The sequence below is a fragment of the Colobus angolensis genome, unplaced genomic scaffold (genome assembly GCF_000951035.1).
Source record: "Colobus angolensis palliatus isolate OR3802 unplaced genomic scaffold, Cang.pa_1.0 Scaffold372, whole genome shotgun sequence".
NCBI lineage: Eukaryota > Metazoa > Chordata > Mammalia > Primates > Cercopithecidae > Colobus > Colobus angolensis.
Genome location: NW_012117066.1, coordinates 1,409,587 through 1,428,465, shown reverse-complemented (window position 1 = coordinate 1,428,465; position 18,879 = coordinate 1,409,587). Strand labels below are relative to the sequence as shown.

At 48.4% G+C, this 18,879-nt stretch overlaps 1 protein-coding gene and 1 long non-coding RNA gene across 3 annotated transcripts in view; one reads left to right on the top strand and one right to left on the bottom strand.

Annotated features, from left to right (window-relative positions):
- The window catches only part of HEXA (hexosaminidase A (alpha polypeptide)), a 34,637-nt gene extending 18,007 nt beyond the window's left edge, over window positions 1-16,630 (top strand). The window contains exons 2-14 of one of the 2 annotated variants that reach the window (XM_011953826.1): window positions 3,391-3,483; window positions 4,384-4,449; window positions 6,232-6,278; window positions 6,791-6,901; window positions 8,728-8,829; window positions 9,305-9,437; window positions 10,684-10,864; window positions 11,804-11,890; window positions 12,181-12,253; window positions 13,780-13,963; window positions 14,165-14,255; window positions 14,939-15,043; window positions 16,346-16,630. In XM_011953826.1, the coding sequence (XP_011809216.1) occupies window positions 3,391-3,483; window positions 4,384-4,449; window positions 6,232-6,278; window positions 6,791-6,901; window positions 8,728-8,829; window positions 9,305-9,437; window positions 10,684-10,864; window positions 11,804-11,890; window positions 12,181-12,253; window positions 13,780-13,963; window positions 14,165-14,255; window positions 14,939-15,043; window positions 16,346-16,409 (1,337 nt within the window). In that variant the 3' untranslated portion in view covers window positions 16,410-16,630. Of the gene's footprint in view, window positions 1-3,357; window positions 3,484-4,383; window positions 4,450-6,231; window positions 6,279-6,790; window positions 6,902-8,727; window positions 8,830-9,304; window positions 9,438-10,683; window positions 10,865-11,803; window positions 11,891-12,180; window positions 12,254-13,779; window positions 13,964-14,164; window positions 14,256-14,938; window positions 15,044-16,345 lie in introns of both variants that reach the window. The other variant, XM_011953825.1, reaches the window with a different exon arrangement.
- On the bottom strand, window positions 8,170-15,108 carry LOC105520210. The gene is made up of 2 exons (XR_001003086.1): window positions 13,693-15,108; window positions 8,170-9,731 (listed from the first exon to the last, which is right to left on the bottom strand). It is a non-coding gene; the product is annotated as an uncharacterized LOC105520210 (long non-coding RNA).
- Window positions 16,631-18,879: the final 2,249 nt, after the last annotated feature.

The following is an 18,879-nucleotide window of genomic DNA, read 5'->3' as shown; positions in this document are numbered from 1 at the left end:
TTTTTTGAGACAGAGTCTCAGTCTGTTGCCCAGGCTGGAGTGCAGTGGTACAATCTCTGCTCACTGCAGCCTCCGTCTCTTGGGTTCAAGTGATTCTCCTACCTCAGCTTCCTGAGTAGCCGGGATTACAGGGCACACCACCATGCCCAGCTAATTTGTTTGTATTTTTAGTAGAGACCAAGTTTCACTGTGTTGGCCAGGCTGGTCTCTTAACTCCTGACCTTAAGTGATCCGCCCTCGTCAGCCTCCCAAAGTGCTGAGATTATGGACCTGAGCCACCGCATCAGGCCTGTACTACTGTTTTGATTTTTTAAAAAGATATGAAGTTTTCAGTGAACCCAAAGAGAAGAGTAGGTTTACATGAAAGCAGAGAGATGAGTGAGCTGCAGAGGTAGGAGGCTGTGGTCCTGGAATGGGACCCTGGAGTGTATTATCTGTCTGTGGAATCACAAGGTCTTAGATCTGAAGAGAAGTAGCTGGAATCTGGTCCCACCCTGCCATTGTTTACAGGGGAGGAAACGGGAGCCCTGAGACTTGCTCAGCTTGGCAGCAGCAAAACCAGAACCAGAAGCAGCCTGTCCTGATTTCCCAGCCCTCTGGTCTGTTTTTCATGCAAAGCTCTGGAGGCTTCTCAATTTCCTGCTGTCCCAGCTGGACTCATAGCACATGTGCTCATGACATTGCTGGCTGACCGGGCTGTTTGCCATACCGTGCTTCCCACACATCGGTGCTTCTCAGTGTTCAGGTTGTGGGCGGGTGTGTGTAGAGGCGGCTGTACTACTCTCCCCTGCCTATTTCCTGCCCTCTTCATAGCCAGGCAGAGTAGCAACTTGGAGGCGGAAAACCACAGTGGTGATACCCTATTTACATCATTTTCAGTGACCTAGTGTCCCTGCTGTTTTGCCAGCTCTCGTGTTGCTGCCTCCCCCAAACATCCCTCTCATAATTTGTTTAAACAGCAGCCATGCCCCTGTATATACTTCTTTCAGCCCAAACCCAGATGAGTCACTAAGAGAACTTCGGACAGGGATTCTTCACCATGAGATTGATGGCGGGCACTGGAAGAATTGTAATTCTGGAGAAACAGCCCTTAAATTAGGGACATTGTTCTGGGAAAAAAAGTGCTTTCCTATTCAGCAGATCTGCGAGGGAGTCTGTGACTCTCCAAAAGACTACAGATTTAGGGAGTGCAGTACAGGTGTGTTTTAGAAAAATAAATTTTAAAAAAACGAAAGATTAGGTATTTTTCTGTCTTCCAAGTAATAGGTCAGATAAACCTGGTGTTTGTGCAGCCTCTCTTGTTTTGTCATGAGGGCGGCGAGCCACGGTGGTTGCATATGGATTAGTTGTGATTTCTCCTTATGTGGCGTGCTGAGCCCCAGTGGATTAGAACTAAAGCTCAGGACTTTGGCTGTCTTTTGGATGGCTGCCTGGGTAGATATGCAGATGAGCTCTCCACACAATGATATTGGGGCTCCATGATGTGTGGGGTTGGGAGTGGGGACAAGAAGGCAGAGGATGGGGTATAGTTTTTCCTCACCCTTGCTCCTAGGTTAAGTCCTCATTGGTCTCCCTGTAGAATCTCCGGTGGAGAGGGGTTTGTAGCCTGTCTGCTTGGATGGCCCTACAGACTCTGCCTTGAGTATGGTCTTCGCCTTGAAGGTCTGCTTGTCCTTTGTGTTGTAACAATGTAATTTTAGGGTTTGAGAATGGAGTTGTGAATTGACCTGGCCCAGAGTTGCTTCAGATTCCCTCCTCTTTGCAGAATGGAGGCAGGTATTGGTGTGGGGATCCATGGTATTTACTGGTAAGGGAAAGAATGTGTTTATTCATGATGGTAGGAAAGGACCCCTTATTGGCTTGCTTCTTGGCAGACCTAAGAGCTGAGATACAGCCATGTGGTAGTGCTCAAGAGGTCTGAGCAGGCTTTCTTGAGATGATCTGAGTGCTTGGATTCCTTCTGCCTGGAGATGGGTAACATTTGAGATTCCAATTTGGTTCTGAGTTCTCTCTCATTGCCTTCTGCCAGGCCATCCTATCTCTGACATTGCAGTGCCATAAAAAGTCATGAATGTTGTGTTGCCAGTGGGATGAATGTTTCTCCAGGAAAGAATAGAATAGAGAGGGGTTCATTAAGTTAAGGCTTGGGGCTATAACATCAGAGCCATCCTGAAAATTACAGGGAAGAACCAGTAGGAAGGTGAGAAGAGACAGTGTATTCATATTTTGGCTTGGCATTTTTTCTGTATAGGCAAGGGTCTGTAAAGCTATATTAGGTACTACGTTGGCTCATACTGGATGACCCTTCACTGTTAGGGTAAAATCTACCTTGGACAGAGAACCTGTTTGGGAAGAGGAAGGAAGGAAGCAAGATGGACTGGTGACCCTGACCTTCTCTGAGGTATCAGTTGCATCATTTCAGGCTTCCTCTGCATGGGAGATCCTTCTGTCATCTGCTCTATTAGCTCCTAGGCTTTTGCAAAACTGGAAACCCTTCATCTGGAGCCCTCAAGAGCAGTACTACTTAATATGCCAATCTGCAATGAGATAAGAAGCATATGTACCAGAATGTAAAACTGATCTCTTCTTCAAGAAAATCTTGGCCGGGTGCGGTGGCTCAAGCCTATAATCCCAGCACTTTGGGAGGCCGAGACGGGCGGATCACAAGGTCGGGAGATCGAGACCATCCTGGCTAACACGGTGAAACCCCGTCGCTACTAAAAAATACAAAAAACTAGCTGGGCGAGGTGGTGGGCGCCTGTAGTCCCAGCTACTCGGAAGCAGAGGCAGGAGAATGGCATAAACCCGGGAGGCGGAGCTTGCAGTGAGCTGAGATCTGGCCACTGCACTCCAGCCTGGGCGACAGTGTGAGACTCCGTCTCAAAAAAAAAAGAAAATCTTTTATGAAAAAATGTTAGAACTAGACAGTGTGTTCACTCTGACATAACTGATTTACATTCAGGCTTCATGTAAGTTTTCTATATAGTGACCAACCAGTAACACAGTTTGCAAATTGGCAGCTAATCTGCAGACCACACTGAGAGTAGCATGCTCCAGAGCTGCCTCTCAGTCAGAAGCAGTTGTTGAGGTCATGGAATTGTTTGTTTGGTACAGGCCAAGGGCAGCCAGAAATATAGAGCCCTGGTTAAGAAGAGCTGTCACCCAGAGCATTCAGACATGGGTCAGGGCGGCTACTAAGAAGAAGAGGGGCACAACCGGAATGAAACAGCTGAACAGATGATCAGGCAGTGCCTACACCAAGGGTAAATGCCATGTCCTCCCCTTCCTTTACCACAGGCGTGTGAGCTGAGGTACTAGAGCTAGGGCCTTGGTTTTACCTGTTGCTTCTAATGGCAGGTTGGCCACACCAAGCTTACCCTGTCTTCCCAGGAAAATGGCATACACCAGAGAAGAATGTGTTGGTTGTCTCTGTAGTCACACCTGGATGTAACCAGCTTCCTACTTTGGAGTCGGTGGAGAATTGTGAGTATCATCCTGTTCCCTGTCTTAGAAGAGCAATCTCTTGTCTGAAGCTGTAACTCTGGATGGCCTGGCCTAAACTGCTGATGCTCGGCCTGGAGTCCCCCTTGATCATGGGGACCGAGGGTCACCAAGTGCTGAGAGCCGTGGAAGATGAGTTTTTTCCTATGCAGAAACTGAACCAGTGCTAAAGGTTGGCTGTGGAACGTCGCAGTAGCTCTTCACTGAGTCCCACAGGATACCTACCTGCTGGACTGAATACATTTCTATTTTAGGAAAGTGTATACTTTGCTAGTTTTCTCTAATAGACCCTACATTGGGGGAAAGAAGGGGTTCTGGTCACTTACACTGAGATGAAGTTAAGTATTCAGTCCAGTGACTGCCTCCTGTCTTCCCTGAGCAGCATTTGGGGACTTCTCAGACTCCAAAGTGAACATTTGAGTTTTGGCTTCCTCACATTCTTGGAGGAAGTAGCCGAAACACAGAGGAAAGGGAAAGGAGGGTGATTACAAAGGCATTGGGAGGATTGCATGCTGTACTCCCCACTGCAGGCATCCCTGTTCCCTTTGCCAGGAGAAGACTTCTTTCATCTTTCTGCTGTGGAAACTGACCCATGAGGTAGGTGGTGCTTTGTACAGAACTCCGCTCCAGCCTGACTCTTGCTGTACATCATCATGCAGGGTCTATAGAATCACTGTGGTGACCACCCTCCCACTCTGGCCCCAGACCAGCCCATCCTATAGCTGTCTTGCTCTGGGGACATCTCCTCATTGAAAGATTTTTTAAAATGTATGGTCTTACTGTTTTATTTTTTTAATCCAATGATTTATATAGAATATCTGGTCTATAATCTGAGAATAGAAAACCTTAACCAACTAAATGAGTTCATTTCTGTCATTTCAGATACCCTGACCATAAATGATGACCAGTGTTTACTCCTCTCTGAGACTGTCTGGGGAGCTCTCCGAGGTAACAAATTGGGGCTGATTAAAAGAGAGAGAGAAAAGATGATGTGGGAAGGTTGGTGTTGGTGGAGTTCAGTAGCCCAGTCCCTGCTCACTGCAACCTCTGCCTCCTAGGCTTAAGCAATCTTCCCTCTTTAGCCTCCCAAGTAGCGGGATTACAAGTGCCCGCCACCACGCCCAGCTAATTCTTGTATTTTTAGTAGAGATGGGATTTCACCATGTTGCCCAGGCCAGTCTTGAACTCCTGAGTACAAGTGATCCACCCATCTCGGCCTCCCAAAGTTCTGGGATTACAGGTGTGTGCCACCTCGCCCAGCCAGGAAGCTTTCTTTATGGGAACAGTTGGCGTGTTTTCCCATCTCCGTGGAGCTGTCCCTGGAAGTTGACAGGTTTTACCCTGTGCAGCATCAGCAGGGGCTCTGGGAAGCAGTGGGGGAGTCTGCGGGCTGACGCTCTAGGTGCCAGCAGGGGACAGGTAGCTGGGGGACGGGGGAATGATGCTACCACAGACATTGCGCATCCAGCTCTTGCTAAAGACATGTAATTGGAAAGATATTTTTTAAAAGGAAAACTATAACAAAAGAAATAGATACATGCAAGAGAAAAGATAAATAGTAGTGAAATATTTAGAACTACATTATTTCTGGAGAAAATGAGTTTACTGGCTAAACTGTCAGCCCTTGCCCTTCCTCTGGGTTTACTGAGAAGGTATTTGGTGCTTAGATACAGACTTAGCCAAGTACCTCTCCCACTTTTGGTAAACCCTCTGCTGGTGAATGATGAGGGAAATTCTCTCGGAATTCCACACCTTGCTTTGGTTTGTCTTCCTTCCCTTTCCCCACTTCTATGCTTGGAACAACAGCATGCTGCCTCCCCTTCCTGCCCTCTTGTACCTTTGGTGCAGGTGCCGATGGTAAGGGAGGACCTCGGACTCCAGAAGGCTGGGTGTCAGAGTCAGAGTGGGGAGAAGCCAAAACAGTACACTAGCAGTCTGCTCAAATCAGGTGCTGAGTGACTGCTGAAGTCTCATGGATTCTTTCACTTTGAAATTGGGGACTCTGATAATTTTTCATGGGGCTTCTGCAGGGTTTCCAGAAGAGGGTCCCCAGCTGTTGAGAACATACAATGCTCTGGATTCAACATACCTGTGTGTGGGCCTTGCTAGACTCTAGGAGACAGTGTCAGTGGACTAGGGGAGTCCTTCTGAGGCAGTTGCTGTCCACCACACCTCAGCTCCCTATAGCTGGGTCTCTTCTCAGTCTCTGAAGAGGAAGAGTGGATGATGTTTTTTTAATTTTCTAGGTCCAGCCATGAACCCAGGCTCCTTGGAAATCTAAGCTTATGATCACTTTCTCACAATTTATTCTGGGACCCCTTTTCTCAGCTCTGTCAGCTCCTGATAGGGGTTATCCATGGAAAGCCTTGCAGGCTGACTTGTCCCTGTGTCTGTCCTCATGAGTATATGTCTTGGCCTCTCTTCTCAATATTCTTGTCAAGGCACAGGAAATACAGATGAGAGGTATGTGGGTTTTGAAAGTTAGTGTGTTGTAAGAAGGGGCGCTAAAACCCTTACTCTGACATCTCCCAAAATGAAATACAGAGTAGAGATGGATACTGGCTTCCTAATATCCCCTTTCCATCAGTGTTAAAAATTGTCAAGCCTACACTACATCCATTTTCACTGTGTACCCAAACATTACGCTCTGCTACATTGAGAACCTTCCAAATAGATACACCTCTTTCTCCACTCCCTGAGTCTTTACTCTGCCTCTCTACTTCTTCCTAGGTCTGGAGACTTTTAGCCAGCTTGTTTGGAAATCTGCTGAGGGCACAGTAAGTGTCGACCCTCAAAAAGGGCTGCTTTTTCATCTCTGGGGTTTGATCCCAATGTTGAGAATCCTAGAAAAATCTTGTTTTGCCTTAGGATCCTGGTGACTTGAGATAGCCCCGGTAGAAATGGAAGAGGAGATGTGGGTGGAAAACTGGTTTGTTAGATTTGGTCTGTTTGGAATCACTGTAATTTGGTTCCCCTGAGTCATCATTTAGTAATGACCTTGAGGCCACACTGCTTTGAAGAAAATAAACTATGTTAACAGGAAAATCCAGAATTTTTAGGCTGAGTGGTGTGTGGGACAGTTGTATTAGGCCGGCGTTGGACAATTGCTCTATGGGAAGGTGGCTGCTCATGGTCATTTATAGAGGTGGGGAGCATTTGGGGAGAGAGTGACCCTGAGAACAGTCAAAGATTGGCTTTTTAAGAATCCTGGGAGAGGTATCTTCATCTCCCTGTGCCCCCGTAGTAAGCTTCCTTTGAATCTGACATGTTCAATGTTTGTTCTGCACAGTTCTTTATCAACAAGACTGAGATTGAGGACTTTCCCCGCTTTCTTCACCGGGGCTTGCTGTTGGATACATCTCGCCATTACCTACCACTCTCTAGCATCCTGGACACTCTGGTACCCAGGCCGTAAGGCCTTCTTCACACTTAAGAGTTCTGGGGTGATGGAGCAACAGACAGACAAGTTCCAAATTCTTAAAGAGTTAGAGAATGTATGGACTGGGTGTGGTAGCTCACACCTGTAATCCCAACACTTTGGCAGGCCGAGGTGGGCGAATCACCTGAAGTCAGAAGTTCAAGGCTGGCCTGGCCAACATGGTGAAACTCCGTCCCTACTAAAAATACAAAAATTAGCTGGACATGGCAGCGCATGCTTGTAATCCCAGCTACCTGAGAGACTGAGGCAGGAGAATCGCTTGAACCCGAGAGGCAGAGGTTGCAGTGGTTGGAGATCACGCCACTGCACTCCAGCCTGGGTGAAAGAGTGAGATGCCGTCTCAAAAAAAAAGAGAGAGAATGTATGTAACTCTATGAGCTCCTGGGAAAAATGTAGAAGATGAGCTGCTCCAAGACTCAAAAAATAACAAAGTGTGACTTAAATCTACCTTACAGGCTACCATAGATCAATGTTCAGGCTGTTTCCAGGGATACAAATGTTTAGGGGAATTGGCTTCATTGGCAGAACTAACTTTATTTATTTGTTTTTGAGAAAGGGTCTCAATTTTTTTTTTTTTTTTTTTTTTTTTTTAGAGCTGGGGTTTCATCGTGTTGCCCAGGCTGGTCTTGAACTCCTGGGCTCAAGCAATCTGCCCACCTTGGCCTCCCAGAATGGTAGGATTACAGGCATGAGTTACCACACTTGGCCAGCAGAGCTAACTTTAGTTAGGAGAAGGTCATAGGAGAGAGATGTTCAAAGCCTTACCTCTGGGCCGGGTGCAGTGGCTCACACCTGTAATCTTAGCACTCTGGGAGGCCAAGGCGGGTGGATTGCCTGAGCTCAGGAGTTCGAGACTGGTGTGACCAACACGGTGAAACCCCATCTCTACTGAAAATACAAAAAATTAGCCAGGCATGATGGCGCAAACCTGTAGTTCCAGCTACTCAGGAGGCTGTGGTGGGAGGGTCACCTGAGCCTGGGGAGATCAAGGATGCATGAACTGTGATTGTACCACTGCACTCCAGCCTGGACAACAGAGACCCTGTCCCAAAAATAAATAAATAAATAAAATGAATGAGTAAAGGAAGGAGGCTGAGGCACGAGAAGCCCTTGAGCCTGGGAGGTGGAGGTTACAGTGAGCTGAGATTGCGCCGCTGCACTACAATCTGGGTGACAAAGCAAGACTATGTCTCCAAAAAAAAAAAAAAAAAACAGCCTTACCTAGGAAGTTCCTAACTCTCTTGAGTTTTAATGTGCAGTCTTATCTGACAGTTCGCAATCCAGTTCCCGTGTCTGCCTTTTCCTTTGCTCCTGTGACGGAACCAAAGGAGGCAACACATCTGCCAGCCTTGGCCTCTGAGATTATGAGTTAAGAGACTACTAAGTTCCCAGGAGGTCTCACAGTTGGGATTAACATCAGTCAGACAACACAAACGGCAAGAGGAAATGTTGCTCTTCAGGCTTTTGGAAGATTCCAGGGTACCACAGTAGCTGCAGCCCTCCTCTTAATGTGGCCAGAATTTATTTCAAAAAGAGGAAAGACCACTTCTGTCATCCATCTTTGGATGTGTTCTGGGAAAAGTAGAAGTGTGCTGGGCCTTCCCTCCATGCCATCCCTCCCTGATGGGAAGGTTTGATAGAGAGACCCCATAGACACTTACTTGAGAGCTGAGGCAGGTCAAGCCTGTAGGGGTGTGAGGAGCGGCCTGAGAGCCTGCCCAACATTGCAAGTTTGAGGCTGAAACGGGAGAGACTGTGATGGTCACAGTGTGCACCTTAACCTACAGGATGTCATGGCGTACAATAAATTGAACGTGTTCCACTGGCATCTGGTAGATGATCCTTCCTTCCCATATGAGAGCTTCACTTTTCCAGAGCTCATGAGAAAGGTATGTCCCCATTTCACTCAGACCAAGTTTATGGGTCAGTGTCTGAATCTGGCTGTGGCCCTCCTGGCAAGAACAGGGTCTCTCATCCTAGCCAGTCGGTTTTAGACCAATATAGGGGAAGGACACTGGATTTGGAGTCAGGAGACTTGAGCTGAAGTCCAAAACTTTGCCAGTAATTTTCCTTGTGACCTTCAGGAGAGAATCTCTTCTGGCCTTATTCCCTTTCTATTTATTTGTATTCTGTTAAATGGACTTAATACCTGCCCTGATTATCTCACTGGCATTATGATACTCAGATCAAACAGATGTGGTAACTTCTGGGAAATTAGGATCAAGTTTTTTGAAGATAGTCCCTGACACCAAAGGGCTATGGGCAGGTTTCTGATGTCTGGGGAGTCTTGTGGGCATTTTGAGTATCTTCTACTCTGCTAGCTTTCAGGCAATGTGAACCTGAAGGGTGTTTTGTGCCTTTCAGGGGTCCTACAACCCTGTCACCCACATCTACACAGCACAGGATGTGAAGGAGGTCATTGAATACGCACGGCTCCGGGGTATCCGCGTGCTTGCAGAGTTTGACACTCCTGGCCACACTTTGTCTTGGGGACCAGGTAAGAATGATGTCTGCGGCCAGAGGGACTCTGCTCATTATGCTCAGAGTGAAGCTTCAGGGCACTGGCTCATGGAAGTGGCATATTCCAGACTTGGTCCTTGGAAGAATGTTTTCCATTGACTTCTTCCACCTGCGAATTTAGATAGGAAGAACTCACTTTGGGCAGTGGAGGCCACTTCTTACTATTAAAATATGTACTGTTAGACTATGTAAGGGCACATTTTTCTTAGATGCCATTGCAGGTAGTTGTGCCTAGAGTGGATGCTGAGGAATCTGACCACCAGGGTAGAATCTGAAAGAAAGAAGCCCAAGGGCAGCCTGCAGAGGTCGGAGTCAGTCACTACCCCTGCTCCCTTTCTTCTGTATACCCTCCGCCCTCCAGTGTGAGTCCCCAACGCAGGTTAAATGAGGGTTGAAAAGGGCTACTGGCCTGATAGAAAACTGAAGATACTAGCCGGGCGTGGTAGCTCACGCCTGTAATCCCACCACTTTGGGAGGCCAAGGTGGGTGGATCGCCTGAGGTGAGGAGTTCAGAACCAGCCTGGCCAACATGGTGAAACTCCATCTCTACTAAAATTACAAAAATTAGCCAGTTGTGGTGGCAGGCGCCTGTAATCCCAGCTACTCGGGAGGCTGAGGCAGGAGAATCGCTTGAACCCAGGAGGCAGAGGTTGCGGTGAGCCAAGATCGTGCCACTGCACTCTAGCCTGGGTGACAGAGCAAGACTTTGTCTCAAAAACAAACAAACAACAACAACAAAACTCCGAAGATACCTTGTGACCTCAGCAGCAGGAAGTAGTCTCTGGGCCAAGGGAGATACTCCTTAGGAAATGTAAAAAGATTCTGGGTAATGGTTGACCCCACCTACAGGAGGAGATAGAGGAGAAAGATTTTGCCAGTTTGGCTGGATTAGACTCTCCCTCTGCCTAAAGGCCTGTGAGGAGAGCAACCTTGGGAGCAAGGGTGGTGCCTGCTAGAAGCAGTGTGTCAAGGCAAGAGTGTGTGCACTGACAGTTGTCTAGCTGAAACTCAGCCTCTGCCTGTCTATGATTGTGGATATATTTGTATCTTTTTACTGCGACTAAATGGTGGTGACTACCAGTGTCTGTGAGTGCCTACCTAAATGTGTGTGATGTTTATGAATACACTTGTCTTACTTTGTGTGACTTGTGTCCTTACGTGTAGGACTGTGCTTGGGGGTTTATGTATTTGTGACACTCGTATGGGGTTTTCTGTTGGCTTAGGTATCCCTGGATTACTGACTCCTTGCTACTCTGGGTCTGAGCCCTCTGGCACCTTTGGACCAGTGAATCCCAGTCTCAACAATACCTATGAGTTCATGAGCGCATTCTTCTTGGAGATCAGCTCTGTCTTCCCAGATTTTTATCTTCATCTTGGAGGAGATGAGGTTGATTTCACCTGCTGGTATGAGCCCTTTGATCTTCCCTTTGTGGCCTGATCAGTTGCTTACTCAGAATAGATGTTAGCCCCCGAGGGGCCACTTAGCTCAGCTGCTGCTCTCAGTGGTCTGTATGGACTCACATTGCTCAGGGCTTAGGCCTTCCTCTGCCCATCTACATAGAGATCGTACCTGATTTGGGCAAGGCGTTCACTGTGAACCTCTTCCTTCCTACTCTCATATCCTTGAAGTATTGCTAGAAAAACCAGCCCTGGACACAGAATTGTCTTGGAAAAGTTCAGGATAGAGAAAAATAATCCCTGTTTATGAAGGCTTAAAATTGTCTGGTTGAAGAGTCAAGACACAGAATTCAAGACTAATAGATGACAGTGTCTAATTAGAATTCAGTTGTAAAGTCCAAACCCTTGGTTCTGGTGAGCTCAAAAGAGGCTGAGGGGCTTCTTTGAGAAGAGGGCACCAGAGCTGAATCTGGGGAAATGATTTGGCTTTTTGGAGATGTGAGCAGGGGAGAACATTCCAGAAGGAGAACAATGTGAGCAAAATGTGGACGTTGTAACGCAAGGGATCTGCAGCAGGTAATAGACAGCAAGGCTTGTCATCCAACTGGAAGAGCAGATAGGAAAGCCGGAATCCAGTGTGCTGGAGCTCTTAAGACCTTGGAGCCTCATGTTGCAGTCCGGAGAGGATTAACATGTTTTCTCTTTGGGAGTTTGAACTTAAAACTCTTCAGGTCCAGACTCAGCCTTTCTCAACCTGTGTCAATAGCCCACCTGCTTCACATAACTTTGCTTGGTCACACTTTCTACATGTAGGGCTTCTGAGATCCTTGCTTATTTGATTTTTCAGGTGAAAAGAGGAAGTTATAGGGGGCCAGGTGACTAATCCCCAGGCATTAGGCTTTCAGGATGTTGAAATATTAATCTTCATTTTCTCTTGGGATTCAGGAAGTCCAACCCAGATATCCAAGACTTTATGAGGAAGAAAGGCTTCGGTGAGGACTTCAAGCAGCTGGAGTCCTTCTACATCCAGACGTGAGGAGGGAAGGAGGGCAGGTGGGGTCCCTTGGGGGTCCTCCTGTGGGGTCCTCCCTTTCCATACCAGAGTCAGGCCCTGCTTCGCCATTGTCTGGCCCCTGCAGGGTTCCCTTGTCCTTTGTCCCATCCTTTCAGGTTTGAAGTGGTCAGTTTCCAACCCTGGGGAAAGACACTGCTTAATGAGGAATAGGCCCCTGGCCAGGCTCAACCCCTAGAGCACTGGCACAAACAGTCTAGAGCCCATCTGAGCTAAGCAGACACTTACGAGACACTCCTCTCCTCTCCAGGCTGCTGGACATCGTCTCTTCTTATGGCAAGGGCTATGTGGTGTGGCAGGAGGTGTTTGATAATAAAGTAAAGGTGAGCCAGGGCAGAGAAGAGAAGAAGCCACCGGCGGTGCCTCCCTCTGGTCTCCCCAGCTCCTCCCTGCCTCTACAGAGACTGAACCTCCTGGTTTGGATTGGGCTTTAATGGTCAGAGCACTCTTGTTTTCTCTCTAGAAAGGCCACAGAGTGCTGGGTGCAGTGGCTCATGCCTGTAATCCAAGCACTTTGGTAGGCCAATGCGGGTGGATTGCTTGAGCCTAGGAGTTCAAGACCAGCCTGGCCAACATAACAAAACCCTCGTCTCTACAAAAAATACAAAAATCAGGAGGCTGAGGTGGGAGTACTGCTTGAGCCCAGGAGGCATAGGTTGCTGTGAGCCCAGATGTGCCACTGCACTCCACCCCTGGGCAACAGAGTGAGACCCTGTCTCAAAAAAACCAAAGGCCGCTGTGGTATGAGCCCTGGGTTTATGTGTCAGAGTTTCTATCTTCCCTCACTACAAACCTGATTAAGAACTATTTCTGGGCCGGGCATGGTGGCTCAAGCCTGTAATCCCAGCACTTTGGGAGGCCGAGACGGGTGGATCATGAGGTCAGGAGATCTAGACCATCCTGGTCTACACGGTGAAACCCCGTCTCTACTAAAAAAACACAAAAAACTAGCCGGGCGAGATGGCGGGCGCCTGTAGTCCCAGCTACTCGGGAGGCTGAGGCAGGAGAATGGCCTAAACCCGGGAGGCGGAGCTTGCAGTGAGCCGAGATTGCGCCACTGCACTCCAGCCTGGGCGACAGAGCGAGACTCCGTCTCAAACCACTTTGGGAGGCCAAGGCAGGCAGATCATGAGGTCAGGAGATTGAGACCATCCTGGCTAACATGGTGAAACCCCGTCTCTACTAAAAAAAATACAAAAAATTAGCTGGGCATGGTGGCGGGTGCCTGTAGTCCCAGCTACTCGGGAGGCTGAGGCAGGAGAATGGCGTGAACCCAGGAGGCAGAGCTTGCAGTGAGCGGAGATAGTGCCGTTGCACTCCAGCCTGGGTGACAGCAAGACTCCGTCCCCAAAACAAAAAAATCTATTTCTGCTGCTAGATTACTTGGATAGGCTGGATTTTTCTTCCTAAATCATAGATTAGGGTCTTCTGGTTCTGTGGGACCAAGGCTACCTTCTCCTTTATTGTTGATCAGTAAGATCCCACTCCTGTCACATGCAAGGACTCTTCAGGAGCCTTGTCCCATTCCCAGAATCATCTGGAGACTTTTGGACATGACAGCTCCTGGGTCCCCCTGCTTGCCTCCCTCAGCTCACAGCTGTTATTACTGTGTGGACAGGGAGGTTGCAGAGGGACGGAGAGGAGAGCTGCAGGGAGGCCTCTTAGGGCCCTGGGTTCCTTGGCCTCTGTCCTGAGGTGTGAGCTCAATGGTCAGGAGTCACAGAGACATACTTTGCTGCTGGGGAACAGAGGGAGCATACACCTGTTGTCCCACGTTGCCTGTGTATGAATAAGGCCCAGGAATCTCCTCAGCTTTATGTCCTTACTGCCATTTGACCTTTTATAACAGATTCGGCCAGACACAATCATACAGGTGTGGCGAGAAGAGGTTCCAGTGAACTATATGAAGGAGCTGGAACTGGTCACTAAGGCTGGCTTCCGGGCCCTTCTCTCCGCCCCCTGGTACCTGAACCGTATATCCTATGGCCCTGACTGGAAGGATTTCTACATAGTGGAACCCCTGGCATTTGAAGGTGAAAGCAGGGAGCTCTCCTTGCTGACCAAAGGAGGCTGGGCTGGGGCACAGGATGGGAGGCAGGAAGGTCTGGGCCAGACATTTCCGATTAGTAAATGAAACAACTTAGCTGGGGTGAGGGCCACGTTGTGAAGGTGGTTGAGATGGACCCTAGAGTTACCCCACCATCACCAGACTGTTGTTGCTTGTTTTCCCTCAGGTACCCCTGAGCAGAAGGCGCTCGTGATTGGTGGAGAGGCTTGTATGTGGGGAGAATATGTGGACAACACAAACCTGGTCCCCAGGCTCTGGTAAGGGTTTTCGGGGGAAGGTGAAGGGTTGGACCTGAGAGCAGGGGTTCTCCCTTACAGACCCAATCCCATCTAGCCACCTCTGGACTAGTACCCTCCTTTCAGGCCTGAAAGAGAGCAGGCCATGCGACGAGCCTTCTGAAGATTTGTATGCAATATTCACTCTCCACATGACTTCCATCTATATCCTTCCAGCCACCCGTTAGGTATGTGGGATAGGGATTGTTAACCTCACTTCCCAGAGAGATAATGAGGCCTGGAGAACATCGGTGACTTGCTCAGGATCCAGCACAAGCATCCATGATTCCTGTAATAAGGCTTCCTTCTGCTCTTTTCACTGCAGCCTTACCAAGTATGGTTGGTTGTGCAGAATTTACATTTTAAGGATATCTGCTGCTGTCACTGTCATTGTGGTTAATGATGCCTCAAGGTTTATTCTTATTCCCGTATCTTTGAGAGAGGAAGAGAGTGGGATTGCTACCTACATGTTAATGAAGGTGCAGCTGAGCCCTAGAACTTTCTGGGAGCCATCCAAACTGACTGTAGCTCATAACAAGGTATTGATCACTTCCTTTGGCCTGAGCTAGTCCAGGGCGCCTAGACAAGAGGTAGCGGCCTGTGGATGTCCAGCACCTTTGCAGGGAATACAGAGCCCAATCTGGCACATGCCCCCTTTCCTCCAGGCCCAGAGCAGGGGCTGTTGCCGAAAGGCTGTGGAGCAACAAGTTGACATCTGACCTGACATTTGCCTATGAACGTTTGTCACACTTCCGCTGTGAGTTGCTGAGGTAAGCGAGCTGTGGGGCCTTCGCAAGGCGGGGTAGGGCAGATCCAGGGCTGGGGAACCCCTTAGAGAGAGGAATAGAAGAATAACAATAGCTAACACTTACAGAGGCTTATAGTCGGCCCTCATCCATGGATTCAACCAACTGCGATAAAAAGTATTCAGGAAAAAAAATACAACAACAAAAAAATACTGTATAACAACTATTTACATAGCATTTATATGTATTAGGCATATGTAATCCAAGATCATTTCAAGTATATGGGAAGTTGTACATTGGTTATATGCAAATACTATGTCATTTTTATATAAGGGACTTGAGCATCCTTGGATTTTGGTATCCACGGGGGTCCTGAAACAAATCCCCTGTGGATACTGAGGGACAACTGTATTTTATGGCAAACACTGTGCTAAATTTGTTACACATATTGTCTCATTTAGTCTTCACCACAACCCCATAAGATAGGTGCATTTTTATCCCCAGTTTAGAGATAGACACTGAAGCACAGAAGTTCAGTACCTTGCCCAAAGTCGCTAAGAAGCAGGATTTGAACCAGGCTGACTTACAGGATCTCATGACACCTTTGCCTCTGTCAGGGATGTGCCTGTGTAAGATAGTCATTTCCCTGATTGATTCGTTGGCTAGGTCTTGAGAACTTGGGGGACATAGCGTAATGCAGAGCAGAGTCCTGGGCTGAGAGTCAAGCATGGTGACGTCTAAGCCTCAACTATGTCATTCACTGGGTAACTTCCAGCTGGTTCTCTAAGCATGTTGCTTACTTGGATAATAAGGGAAGCATGCCTAGAGGTCCCCTAAGGAGATTGGTCAGTTTATAGTCTGAGACCCAAGGACAGGATTTCATGTCCATATTCATGGACAGGACAGCACCTAAGTCCCCCAATGCCACCACATTTACAGCATTTTAGAATCAGGAACAGAGGGCTAAGTAGGCCAGGAGCATTGGCTGCTTTTCAGACATCTACCTATTTTCCAAACGGATTGAGTTATTTGGGGTTAGGGTACAGAGATAGGCAGGATAGAAATAGATGTTGCCAACATTTCTGGATCTCCAAGACCTGAATCAGAATCACATGAGGCACCTGTTCAGCTTGCAGATTCTTGCCCATACTTTGCCCCACCCCAAGTGAGAATCTGTGGAATTGAGATCCCCAGGTACATCTGGTATACAGTGACAGTTTGAGAGTCACCGAAATGGGGAAGGAGAGACTGTTGACGGGTGTGAAAAGTGTTGCTGGGGCCCCTTCTGAGGGGCTTATCTTGCCATTTCTTCATGTCCTCCTGCAGGCGAGGTGTCCAGGCCCAACCCCTCCATGTAGGCTACTGTGAGCAGGAGTTTGAACAGACCTGAGCCCCAGGCACCGCGGAGGGTGCTGGCTGTAGGAGAATGGTAGTGGAGCCAGGCTTCCACTGCATCCCGGCCGGGGGACGGAGCCCCTTGCCTGCGTGCCCCTTGCCTGCATGCCCCTGTGCTTGGAGAGAAAGGGGCTGGTGCTGGCACTCACATCCAATAAAGAGTAATGTGGCATATTTCTATAATAAACATGGATTACCTGTGTTTAAAAAAAAAAAGTGTGAATGGCCCTTAGGTAAGGGCACAGCCAGGCTGGAGTCAGTATCTGCCCCTGCGATCTTTTAAGTTGAGGGCTGGGAATGAAACCTGTAGCCTTTGTGCTACTCTGCTTAGCCTGTGAGCTATGTCACTCCCCTCCCACTCCTGAACATATTCCAGACACCTGCCCTAATCCTCAGCCTGCTTACTTTACTTCTGCATTACATCTCCAAGGCGTTGGTATATGGAAAAATGTAGGGGCTTGGAGGCGTTCTGGACAGTGGGGAGGGCTCCAGACCCAACCTGGTCATAGAATAGCCTCTCCCCATGCGTACTCATCCACCTCCCTCCCCTAGAGCTATTCTCCTTTGGGTTTCTTGCTGCTTCAATTTCATACAACCATTATTTGAATATTATTAAACACATATGTTCTCTAGGCACTGTGGTCAGTGAGTTTTTTTTTTTTTTACGTTTTTGTTTTTGAGACAGAGTCTCACTCTGTCACCCAGGCTGACAGTGCAGTGGCACAATCTTGGCTCACTGCAACCTCTGCCTCCTGGGTTCAAGCGATTCTCATCCATCAGCCTCCTGAGTAACTGGAATTACAGGCACGCACCACCACGTCCATCTAATTTATGTACTTTTAGTAGAGATGGGGGTTTCACTATATTGGTCCGGCTGGTCTTGAACTCATGACCTCAGATGATTGCTTGCCTTGGCCTCCCAAAGTGCTGGAATTAGAGGCGTGAGCCGCCGCACTTGGGCCTGTGGTAAATTGTTGAATTTGAAGGACTCAAGAGGCCCTGGTCAATTCCAAAATAACGCAGACGACTTCCATCGCCCTCCTCCCAACCATTTTCAGCCCAAAGCATATTTGCAGGGAGTGGATGGTGGTATGGAGGGTGTGGAGGTGGACTGTGGCTCTGGAGAGGGTCTTTGCAGGTGTGATTTTCTCTAGAAGGAAATGTCTCGTCGTGGACCCAGACTGCCCCCTGGTGGTTTCAAGTGCAGAAGTGACACTGTAGGCCAGAGGCGGGGGCAGTAATGCATTGCAGCCATTTTAGGTGAGGATTTCCTTAACTGTTATTTGTTAAGTTCTTTGGCTGGGCCCTGGCCTGGGGGCACAATGGACAGGTTTCAGGCATTTTTTTCAGAAAGCTTCCAGTGTAGTGGATACAGAAACTTGGGGAAGGCAGGGCTGAGAAGGATCTGAGTAAAACTCGGTCCTTCAACACCATCCTTCAGCCCCTGGGTCATGTTCCTGCGAGGTCCTGGTGGGAGGTAGACCAGCCTAGCCTTGTGCTGTTCCTGTAAGGATAGGGTGGGCATTTTCTACCAACAGAATTCTTGGAATTTTCACACAGCCCAGCCTAGCCAAGTCCAGGGCTATAGCCCAGATATATATAAGTTAAGGTCCCAGCACTGGCACCCACCACAGGAGCCCCCTTACCTCTATTACCCAGAAGCTTGTAGGAGGGGTGGTCCCCAGACAAGGACCCTGCAGAGGTGCAACCCTGCTTCCATCCTGGTCATAACTTTCACGTTACTATTGCTTGGGATAATGTTAAATAAAAATAGCAGACACTGAGTTTTAAGTCTCAAGTGGATGAAGGCAGAGATTGTGATACACTTGAGTTAAAGCAGTAAGGTTCTGTCATTTTATATTCCTGTTGTAAACATTTTCTTTAATGTTATTATTTTTACCACTAAATTAACGTGGCCTGGTCACGACCTTCATTGGTAGAGTGCTGTTCCTCACCTCCACCGTTGCTCCTTTGGTCCATTGATCATGAGAGCATTTACCTGAAGGTCATCAGACCTTGAATGCCAACAGGTCAGAGGCAGTGGCCTGCAGTTACCACCCAGACTGTTCCAATGCACAGAATCACTGTTTCCCCAACTCATCTCCCTTCACCTGGGCTGCAGATTGAGAGTCCCACCCCTGAGCGGAACACAGGTGGCCTTGTGTGCTGTGCACCGCCAGGGGGCGGGGAAGTTCCCAGACTGACTGCCTGGCTCCAGTCATCCTAGGAAAAGAGTTCTCCAGTCGCTCCCCACCCCAACCCCTTCCCATTCCAGGAGTCTGTTAAGGAGGCAAAGCAGGCCTAACGGGTATCAAAGCAAAGGAGTGAGTGGAGACTGGGAGAATCTTCAACCTCCCCTCTCGGTAGGAGCTGAGGCTGCATGCCAGGTACTGTTCCTTCTAGGAATCCATTAAGTTATGTCACTGGTGTTTTCGGGTGCGTCTCAAAGGATTACCGTCGGGATA